This window comes from Cystoisospora suis (genome assembly GCF_002600585.1).
Source record: "Cystoisospora suis strain Wien I chromosome Unknown contig_5099, whole genome shotgun sequence".
Classification (NCBI taxonomy): Eukaryota; Apicomplexa; class Conoidasida; order Eucoccidiorida; family Sarcocystidae; genus Cystoisospora; species Cystoisospora suis.
Window position 1 is genome coordinate 7,983 of NW_027157891.1, and position 11,321 is coordinate 19,303.

The 11,321-nt window shown below is 43.4% G+C and overlaps 2 protein-coding genes across 2 annotated transcripts; one reads left to right on the top strand and one right to left on the bottom strand.

Annotated features, from left to right (window-relative positions):
* The first annotated feature begins 238 nt into the window (after positions 1-238).
* CSUI_008850 (tetratricopeptide repeat-containing protein) lies at positions 239-2,901 on the top strand. Its single transcript, XM_068068972.1, has 7 exons — positions 239-292; positions 508-657; positions 961-1,085; positions 1,195-1,260; positions 1,485-1,721; positions 1,966-2,071; positions 2,453-2,901. The coding sequence occupies exons 1-7, from the start codon at positions 257-259 to the stop codon at positions 2,585-2,587; spliced, it is 855 nt and encodes a 284-aa protein (XP_067919049.1). The 5' UTR covers positions 239-256; the 3' UTR covers positions 2,588-2,901.
* An 896-nt stretch (positions 2,902-3,797) lies between these two features.
* CSUI_008851 (rieske) lies at positions 3,798-10,287 on the bottom strand (the record flags this gene model as incomplete). Its single annotated transcript, XM_068068973.1, has 5 exons — positions 3,798-5,015; positions 6,009-6,114; positions 8,206-8,238; positions 8,940-9,013; positions 10,245-10,287. Coding segments are annotated over 5 exons (342 nt in total), but the record flags the coding sequence as incomplete, so codon positions are not given.
* Positions 10,288-11,321: the final 1,034 nt, after the last annotated feature.

An 11,321-nucleotide genomic window follows, 5' to 3' on the forward strand; every position in this document is an offset into this window, starting at 1 on the left:
CTTCAAGTAGCAGGAAAGAGATTCGCTCATCGCCAGTGGAGCACACTGCGTAGGGGGTCCGCAGTCGTATGGCTCGCCGCATGCCACCCCACTGACAGTTGCCCGCGAGTGCGCTGCCTGCTGGATGCTTGTCGCGGTTCAGTCGCCGATGCCGAGCAGAGGAGCAAATCCTACATCGGACTGTGCACCCGACCTTGGGCAATCGGCCGAAGGCGGCATGTCAATTCACCGATACGATAAGGAAAGCGGCAAGGTCATGGAGCAGGTCTCCCTGCCAGACGTTTGCGCGGAAGTAAGGCTCTTTTCCGCAGACGGGTCTAGGAGACAGTGGCAGCCTACGCCCTTGTACAGCTCCTGTTGAGACGAGAGCTGCAGACCGGAGCTGACAAGAGACACCAACACAAGCGCGTGTCACCGCCAAGCATACCATAAAGAAGCCGTTCGGCTTGTGAAGGTAAGAGCTATATGTCCCTATGCGCTTGTGGGGGTTTGAAATGTCGGACCCAGGCGGCACAAGCCGAGCGCCAGCAACAAATACTGAATTTGCTGAGCGGCAAGACGTGGCAAGAAAAGCTGCAGTGGGGCCTCGACACAAAGAATACCGGGAACAGCCTCTACCAACAAAGGCGTATAAATGATGCTATCACTGCGTACCAGGTATGCTTCTCTAACCCTGACCGTGTACGTGTCAAATGGTGTGCAGAAAGACAGGAGGATGGGGGTATTCTAGGATGCCATTCGCCGTCTGAAATGAATGAGCGGCCGTCCTGGGTGGGAAATCCACTTGAATTGAACGGATTGCGGCACGGACTCAGGGGACACTAAATATAGAATCTTCACGAGAAAGAACTTGACGCGCCAGTCGAGATCGCCACCAACGGTCCGAATCAGCCGAAGACGTCCGAAAGCATTCAGCCATCTCGCAGTGTTCGCCTTTCCGGAACTTTGGCTCTGTCACAGGATTGCCTGCTGGCCTTAGACTTCGGTACGACTGTTCAAGAACAGGAAACTGTCCAGGTTCAGCTGCAGATCCCCGTTGTGCTGAACCTGGCGGCGTGCATGCTTACCACCAAAGCATATGAGAGGTATGGTATGCTAGCAAATGAGGATCCCTAGCGTTGCGGGAGAGGAACAGAAGGTCCCACAGCCAAAGAAACGGTTCGATTCTGCGTTGTGACATGTGTGCTCTTGCAGATGCAAAGCACTCTGCAATGTAGCTCTCCAACTAGATCCAAATTCGCTCAAGGCACTGTTCAGACGGTGAGACCCGAGCTCACTCTCGTCCGCCTAGCCCCTTGACAAGGAAGACCATTCACATTTCCTTGTGCGGTGGGAACCCTGAATGCTCCTTCTTTGTCTTTGCCGACCTTTCTACTTTCTACCGCTTAACAAAGTTTGTTCGGCTGCCTCTTTTTCGGAGGTAGACATTCTTACCAAACTGACTTTCTCTGCTCAGTGTGGAATGTGTCTTTGCACCTGGTCAGAGGCATGTCGTACTACCATCTCGGGGAATTAGATGCGGCGAAGGCGGACTTCCGTCAATGCCACATTCTATGCTATGGTGTCCCCCCAAGAACGGCAGCCGAAGAGGATCCGGAGGAAGCGCTGAAGCTGCTCGCTACGAAATCGACTTCTTTCCGAAGTGCGAATAGCATGAAAGACTCTGCAGCTGGAATTCCGCTTAGCCCTGAGGACCTCGAGAAATTCATGAAAAAGCTCAAGTAAGTTGCCTGCCTTATTAAAGGCAGAAATTCAAGTAACTAATCCGAACTTTAATCTATCTCCCTTTTCGCGGCGCTGAAAACCGACCACTGCTACAAAGTGCCCTGTCATAGAGAAGCCAGAATGGTGTCGTCTTAGGGAGTGCAAGGGCAAGAGTTGAATTCGAAGGTCCTTGCCTTTCCGAACTGCCGTGACGTGTACGGCGTGCGAATATATGCGTGCCTGCCTGCTCCCCTCCTGCAGCTATTACCTCCATTCTATCGCAATTCAAGAAGAGCGCTACACTAAAGCTTGTCAGAATATGTTCAAGCAACCGTCAACAGGCGGTGAACCGACCCTGCAGAAGGAGGTAAGACAGACAGGCCACTTCTCTTGAAAAAAAGCTGCTTTTTGCTACGCAGCCCTGACTTTAACCTTTATACGAACATTGCAGAAATCATCTCTATCTTATCTTGTGGAAAGTCCCGCGCCACTCACCTTTTACCAGGGCAGTCCTGTAGTCTCATCGCGTTCTTGACCCCTCGGCAACCCTGCGGTGGCGCACAAGGGGAGGGAACAACCTGCAGTACTGCGATAGTCAAGGCTCCTAGAGTCGATGTGAATTCTCTCAGCCTTGTACATCTATTAGAGGAACAGGAACACAGCGATCATGTGGAAGCCGGAATTTTGACTACAAAAGGTACTTGAAAATGTCGTCGTCTCTCTCTCTGTTTGCCGGTATGCTGTTCAGGAGAGCCTCCTGCCTCCCGTTGAACCACCTTTGGAACGCGGCGTTTCTTCCACTGCTTTCCAAATGTCACCTCTTGCCATCTTCAAGTGTTCCAGATGCAATTTCTGCGCAAGACGAGCAGAAAAGAACTCTTAAAGGCTGATCCTCCCTGTGACTTGTGGACAGAGCAAGGAGAGAGAATTCTATCTATGCCTCGCTACTGTTTCTCTAGATTTCTATGGAAAGAAAGGGGCACCGCAGTGGCTGTTTCGTGGGGAGGTGCGTTCACAAGGAGAGGCAAAACTGTCCACGGGGCTCCGGTGTGAGATCCATACTGAGCCTCCCGAGACCTTGGCTTGTTGAACTATCTTAAACCCCCGGGCTGATCGAGGAAATTCCTCGGCCTCGTCCCCGGGCGCCACGGAGCGCAACATGCAGTCCGTCTCATTCATACACACGCAGAACACCCGGTCGCAGTGAGAAGCATCTCTCTTCAAAAGTAGAAAGACATCTGTTCTGCACCTTGACTGTTCCTTCACCCCTTCAACAGAAGCCATCATAACTAGGAAAGATCGGTTTGCAATCTGGAGCAAAACTACATGCCTCCCGGAGACGACGCAGTGGACTGATTCAACTCCTCAATCGAAACAGCTTTTGTCGTCCATACTGTAGACCAATAGATTATCTCTAGCTCTTCGGTTTTGTGTGCTTTCAAAAAAGCGACCGTCTTTCATTCGACAGAATCTCTTGTCTCCCAAAAAGTCGTGACGGAAACCGAGTACATCTTCTTCAGATTTCGACATCTCTAACTCATCATAGCTCATCTACTCTACGACTACTCCTGCCTATACACCACGAGCCATTCAGTCAGCATGCATCTTCGACCGCAGTCACCGGCCGCTTTCTCTTTTTGATTCCTTTCATACCTCTATACTTTCCCTTGACAACTTATCACTGAAGCCCATCACATAACAAGAAACGTGACTAATTAGATCACCCCTTGTAAAACCTCTACACGTCCATTTTCTTTCTTTTCGCCGATACGTCAACACACGACTTCTACCGCTTCTTCTCAGCTTGGAGAAACACTAACGGATGTGAAACTTCAAGACTGTTTTCTTTCCTTTCATCATGGAAGTCTCTTCAACTCTTCTTTTCAGCGAAGTTTCTCCCACTTCTTTGCGCCGATGTGGGCGAGAATGTACACAAACGTCAGATTAGATAGAGTCTTATCTACAAGAGAAGACATTCTCATCTACTACTAAGATAGCTCAGCTTCAGTCGGTGTATGTATCTTCGATCCTTAAGACGGACTGTAAACCGACATAGGCAACTTGGTGTCTACCAAACCAAGGTGGAGAACGAACGCCTTTCTATTAAGGGCAGGCAGGCATAACAAGTAAATGTTTTCTTCTTTCACAAAGAAAGAAAGAAAGAAAGAAGAAACCTCCTTTAGTAACGGGGATAGAGACAGTCTCATTCCTTTCCACAGGAGTTGAACGACATTAGGGCTACCGAAAAGGAGATCGACAACTACTCTCCTCATCATGTGACCCGTCGTCTCCTTAAAGAAGGGAGAAAGTCATATGGAGACAAACAACGACAGAAACATCTGTACGATAGATTCTTTTCTTTACAAGAAGATCCTCTTCTTCTTCAAGAGAAAGTCATTTGTACCCCTGCGTCCATGCGTCACCGGTCGAACTTCCCTCCGCCGTCGTCCCTGGGAAAAGCTTGCTGTAAAAAGGACGGCTGAACCCGTTGAGGAGACGAAAGACGGCGGAATCGCCATGCATGCATGAATGCATGCTCCGGTCCTTTCGTTGCTTTTCTTTCTCTTGGAGACGCATGCATGCACTCCATAAAACCGGGGCAATACCCGACCACAACACTCTCAAATGCGAGGAAGCAAAAGGGAGAAAAAAAGAGAAGAAAAGAGAAGGAGAATCACCAACAGAACCCAAAAGAAGTCACCCCTCCCTCTGCAAGTTCGAGGGGACAGAAGAGAAAGAATAGTGCGAATGCATGCAGTTGGTCATCCATTCTCTCTATAGAGAAGGAAGCTCGCTGCGATTACCCATAGAAGAATCTATAAAATACAAATAGACCACCTACTCACTCGTACACAGAAAGTACACATAGACAGAAAGTGAAATAGAACCTGACTACTACCTATACACACGTATGTATCTATCCGTACCTATCTATATCTCTCTCTCTATACATATCTATATCTACCTACATGCATCTACGTTTGGATGAAGAAGAGTATACCCCCGCTCTCTCCAGTCCAGTCGGTGAGAAAGAGCAGTGGGGTGTCTATACAAAGATCAAGAGGAAGGAAGACACGTCAATTCCCACGTGAAAAAAGACACCCTCGTCTTTCTTTCTTTCTTTTTCCTCTTGTTGTCTTTCTTCCGGCCGTCTCTCCCTTCCTCTCTTAGAATTTTCTTGGCTATTCATGGTGACGGTTAACCTTGAAGAAGAAGAAGAGCGTCTTAAGCTCTGGTAAAAGATTCTGTTGCAAACTTATCTGAAGCAAGAGGTGTATCTCTTGCATGCAGTGATACCCATACAGCATTCCCTACAAGACACACGAAAGACAAAGAAAGAAACAAGAGAGAAATAGATTGATACATAGATAGATGAATAGATACATAGATAGATTAGAGGTAGATAGATTGATAGATATATAGGTAGAGAGAGTAGAAATAGATAGATTGACAGATAGATAGAAAGATACTATGGACGTCTCGTCTTTCATGAGGAAAGATAGAAGCAAAGAGCCATTGCAGATCGTACTTACGAACGACAAGAAGGATCGAAAAGAAGAGACACCCTAAAAAGGGGGACACCCCTTCCGGAAATCTACATATACACAGAGATAAATGAAGAGATGCAGATATCTAGCTATAGAAATAGTACAAGAAAAGAATAATACTCTTGGTTAGAATATAGCAATACATGCACTGCTAGTCCTAGTAGGAGGAGGAATGGAGTGTCTATACATCCCACCGATCTACACAGAGACAACCCCTCGATAGATACACATTCCTAGTGATCTAGGTAGGTGCAGACATCTTCAGCTATATGTCTATATGTCTAAACAAATGTGTATACATTGACATAAGTGTGTATATGTTTACAAAGGTGTGTATATGCTTACATAGGTGTGTATAGAGAGGTAGGTGTCGATCATCTGTTAAGAAGATTCTCGTCTCTATCGATCTAGGAAGAAGATAGGAGTATCAAATGTCTATACATACAGATATATATATGTATATGTATATGCAGATAGATAGGCCATATGAAAAGAAGAAGAAGACGATACTAGGGAGGCCTATGACAAATCTGTCAGTTTGTTGTCAGGTGAATCTTTAAGAAGCTACAGAGGTGGGAGATATTCAAAAGAGCATCTCTCGAGAAATGGAAGAGCAAGAAACATACACATAATACCTATCTCTAATCTATCTATCTATCCTAGATCTATCTATCTATCTATCTTTAGTCTCTTTATTTGGAATCTATCTCTGTAAGACTTAATGAGAGTGGGTGGTGGGGTTCTCTCCTCTCCGACCATCGAGTTTGGCTAGATGAGGCCTCTGCTTGACTCCTTTCGACTGCCACGGGAGAGGCGTAGGCGTAAGTTTGCCTGTCTTCGCACATCTCTCAAACTCTACTGGCTGAAAAGCAGACAGAAAGAAAAAGAAGATGAAGAAGAGAGAGAGATAAGGAATCTACACAAAGAGAGAGAAGACGAGGAGGAAGAAGAAGGAGACATAGAGACCCCTTCTTCAGAGAAGAAAGCAGCAAGGTTCCTCTTTTCTTTCCTCAAGAAATTTCTGTTTAGACAACGTACAGAGGTGACGAGGGGAGGGTAGGAAGAAGAAGAAGCGAAGGCTTAGGACAGACAGGGAGTCTACAGGAAGATGATAGGATAGGGCACCTTCTGTATACACGTAAAGGTAGATGATATATATGATGCGATACATTCCTCACATACACAGTAGTTCATCTATGTACAAGCCTACACCTATCTATCTATAAGTAAAAAGAAATAGACAGATAGAGGTCTATACTAATGTGGGAAGATATCTGTTTGCTTTCTTTTACCTTTAGAGAAGAGAGTCTAAGAAAGGAATCTTTCATTTAAAAGTTCCACAGAGAAACAACTCTTCATCCATCATGAAAGTCCGACGCGACAGGCAAGAAGAAAAAGAAAGAAAGAGGAGAGAGAAAGGCAAGCCTCTATCAAACCTCCCGAGAAAAAGCAAAAGCGCCACATGCAACGTCTGTCACTACACTCCGTCAATCTACCATATACGTAGACAGAAGAATGAAAGAGTATCCAAATATATAGATATAGAAATGTATATAAGAATGAGAGAGTATCCACATATAAATATATATATATATATAGTGAAAGAGAGAGTGAGAGTATCCAGATAAATATATATAAAGAATGAAGAAGTATCCAAATATATATATATATATCTCTATATATTTGGATACTCCTTCATTCTTCTGTCTACGTATGTGGTAGATTGACGGAGTGTATAGTGACAGACGTTGCATGTGGCGCTTTTGCTTTTTCTGTATAGGTGTCTAGATATGTAGATCAGATAGGCGTAAGGTCTTCAGCTATTGAAAGAAGAGAAGAGAAAGAAGAAGTAGCGGTGGGCTTATCTTTGGGAACGAACCTGAAAGAAAGATTCTCCGGTTTGTATCGATATAATATACTTATGCAGAGGACAGCGGATACACGCCTATCATCCCCACATACACCACACACATACATGTCCATATACCCTACAGATAGCTATTAACATAAATAAATAACTAGATAGATCAACATATTATCTATGAAAGTACATTAAGATATATGTGTATATCTGTACATCTCTATTTGACTTTCCAGTGTATATACACCAGAAGAAGAAGAAGTGGGGATCAGGAGAACACTACCTCCTTATCATCATTAACTGACAATTCAGGCAGGAAAATAGACTAGATTGACTCTTTCTTTCTCTCTCTCTCTCCTTCCTTGTAAACATCTATCTATCTATCTATCTACAGAGCTTGTATAAGTTGTGTATCTGTCTTCTGTTAACGTACAGGGCAGACTTGAGAATTGCTTGGCATGCCTATCTTTCTCACTCCATATCTGTCGCAAAGTGAGAGAAAGAGAGAGGCTAGATATGGAAGAAGAGCTACGTGTCTTTTCTTTCCCCTAGAGGTGCTCCAGCAATAGAAAGAGACTGAAGAATGAGAGGAAGAAAAGAAGATAAATGAAGAGAGAGTGCTTCTCTCATCTTTCTTCTTCTATGTCGACAGATACATAGAGTGAACAGACATAGTAGCTAAACAGACTAAAGGTACATAGAAAGACTGCAGATATGTAGACAGATTAAAGATACATAGAAGGATTAAAGATGCATGGACAGACTGATAGACACTGCATCTTAGGAGATGAAGGAAGAGACCGACAATGACCTTAGATGAATCGAGAAGAAGGAGAGTCTCCCAACATGAGTAGCGAGAAGAAGAAGAAAAAGAGAGGTCGAGAGAAATCTCATGCTAAAGAAAGGATAGGCAGATGTCTATCTTCTTAAGAAGAGTCCAGAGAGGGTCTTCTGATGCTTCGCTGAAAAAGAGGAAGAAGAAAGAGAAAGCGAAATAAAGATCGACGGGGGGTACTCGTTACTTACTTACTTACTTCTTACTAGCTAGCTTTCTCACTCTCCGTCTTCTTCCTGTCTAGTAAGAAGACATACCTGTCCGGCGATCTCTTCGATGTCTCCGGCAAGCTAACGTTAGAGAAGAAGAGGAGCAAGAAGAAGAAGGACAAAGGAGAAAGAAGAAAGAGAAAGCAAGATATCTTCTCAACTAGAGAATCGATAAGAAAGAGAGAGAGAAAGATTCGCGTGCGACTTCCATCTCTTCTTTTGAAGGAGGAGGATGCTGCACTAGACAGACAAGCGGCAGTTGATCTTCATGGAGTTTAGACCAAGCAAGCATGTATGGATAGGAAGAAGATCTCTATTCACTATAGATATGAAGCTTATGAAAAAGAAAAGACACGTATCGAGAGAGAAAGAGAGAAAGATGTGATACCTACACATGACTAGCTTGAGAGATGCATGCACAGATTTGACAGACGAAAGAGACCAAACCTCCACTCGGCGCACGTCTGAAAAAGTAGCAGAAGTATCTATATCTAATCTATCAATATATCTTTAATCTATCTGCAGTCTATTTATCTATCTACCTCTACACATATCTGAGTGATCTCCAAATACATCTAGCATTCCCTTCATCTCCTCCTTCTGTCGAGAAAGAAAGAAAGAAAAAGGTATCCCCTGTCTTTCTTTCTCTCTCACTTTTTCTTTCTAGACCTTCTTCTTCTTCTTTCCTCTCTGAAGAGCTTTGTCAAGATCGAGAGAGAGAAAAAGAAGGAGAGAGAGAGAGAGACGTTCTTATTCTCTCCGTCTGAGAGCAGTTGACTCACCTCTAGAGCTCCTCCTGCGTGGTAGCAGTTGGCGTCTATAGCATAAGGCTTCTCCTTCCATAGCCAAAGAGCTACTACAAGACGAACAGACAGAAAGAATGAAAGAAAGAATAAAAGAAAGAAACAAAGAAAGACAGAGAGAGAGAGAAATCGAGAAAGAAGAAAGAAAAGAGACCTAGACCATCGAATCTTTTCTTAAGCGAAGATATGAATGAAAAAGACGAGGATAGAGAAGAGAGATTTCTAAGAGAAAGAAGGAGGAGAGGTGCTTCTTTCTCTTTCTCTCTGTTTCTTTAGCATGTCTGTCTTGTAGGGAAGAGAGGAAAGAAGGAGAGGTCCTGCCACACAGATATCTCGATTTAGCAAACGGATTGCCTTCGATGCTCGACCATCGATGACTAGTCAAGGGGAAAGACCAGAAAAAGAAGAAGAAGATCTAATACATTTAAAACATACACACTCATGCAGGCCAAACAAAGAAGCCTAGGCACATTGAAGATAGAGCGGGAGATCGATCAAAGATAGAGAGAGAGCGAGAAATAGACAAGTAGATTGAAGATAGGTAGATAGACAGATAAGTAGACTGAAGATAGGTGGATAGATAGATAGATAAATAGATTATGATAGATAGACTGAAGAGACATAGATAGATAGATAGACAGACAGACGGCTACTAGTGACTTCGTTCCTCCTGTCATTCTCTTCATAATCCCGTGTCTATAGCAGACATCCACGTGGCTGGCTAGTCTTCCTTTCATTAAGCCAGACAATCCTTCTACATCTCTTTCTACTGAGCTCTCTCTTCATTCCTGTTCTTTTTCTCTTTTTCTTTCGTAGAAAGAAGGGAATCTCGTAGGAGAGAGACAATCTACCAAAGACACCCCACAAACTTCCCGACAAAAGTATATAGATACACACATACATATATACATACATATATATACATATATATATATATATATAGAGGTGGATGAAGTGATACATAGATATGCAGAGATAGAAAGATAGCTAGACAGACAGAGAGGAGAGCAAGCAGAGTGGATGTCTAGTACTTTCTTCTCGAGGGAGGCAGTAGTAGTAGTAGAAGTAGTGAAAGAGATTGATAGCAGTATTTGTCGTGTTAGGTGTATTGATGGGTCGTCCCTCCTTCTTAATTCTCCTACTCCTTTCCTACTTCCTTCCCTAACTCTAGGTGCTGTACGGCAACACAGGCATATGAAGCCTCTAGCAAAAGGCCGAAGAAAGATGAGTTATGTATGTATGTCTTTCAGCTCTTTCTCTTCTTCTTCTTCTTTGCGAGATTACCTGGCTGCTCTTCGACGATCACACGATGAGGGCGCCGACGTAGCTGGAAAAGAAAGAAAGAAAGTTAAAAAGGAAAGTTCTAAAAGAGAGATAGGAAAGGATGAAGGAGAGAAAGAAAAAGGAAGGAATCGTCATGATAAGAGCCTATATAGGGTTATGTATGTATGTATGTCTCTCTCGAAGAAAAAAAGAAAGGTAAAAAGAAAGAGAGGACAGATATCTCTCAGGTAGGAAGAAGAAAGAAAGAAAGAAATTCTTTGAGAAACCCCTTCATACTCCTCTTCCATACACAACATACAATTCCCCTTGTAAAGACACTTCACGTCTACGGGATCTATCAATCTATCTTTGATCTATCGATCGATCTCTCTAGAAAGACTTACCTATACAAATGCAGTAGATGCAGACTGGAGGCCTCTATGCATATAAATATATATCTAGATAAGTATTTTCTATATACTTATCCCCTATATGTATACCTTATACGTATATAGATATATATAGATATATAGATGGTAGGCCTGCTGTAGATACTGAGGGAAAGGGCTGGGGTGGATAGTATAGAGGGCTGCTCTCTCTCTCTCTCTCTCAGGGAGTGGAAGATTCACATAAGACTCTCCAGACAAAAGACAGACAGAGATAGAAAGACAAAAATATCTGTAGAAGCATACAGACATGGCAGATACATAAATACAGCACAGACACCTCTCACTCTCTCTTTCTCTACAAGTATACATATGACGAGGCATCCTACCTGTACACATAAATACATATATATATATATATATGTATATGTGTATATATGTATATGTATATATATATGTATCTATATGTGTGATTGACGACTGCAGGAGTGTCTATTGTGAGCCTTGAGAAACGAGGGCTGAGGCTTCCAGTCGCTTCTAGGTCAATCTTTGATCTCTCCATCCAACACGAATCGATCCCTCTCTTTCTTTCTTTTTCAATCGTCTCTCTCCCTTCACGCTCTCTATCTTTTAAATAAAAAGCTACCTCTCTATCTATCTCTCTATCTATCTCTCTATCTATCTATCTACCTCTCTATCTATCTATCTACCT

Bases quoted from the DNA above. Each gene is read 5' to 3' on its own strand.
- CSUI_008850 (XM_068068972.1), top strand. From the start codon at position 257: ATGGAGCAGGTCTCCCTGCCAGACGTTTGCGCGGAA. The intron at 658-960 runs GTATGCTTCTCT...GCTCTGTCACAG, and splicing joins ATGCTATCACTGCGTACCAG to GATTGCCTGCTGGCCTTAGA. The intron at 1,261-1,484 runs GTGAGACCCGAG...GCACCTGGTCAG, and splicing joins CTCAAGGCACTGTTCAGACG to AGGCATGTCGTACTACCATC.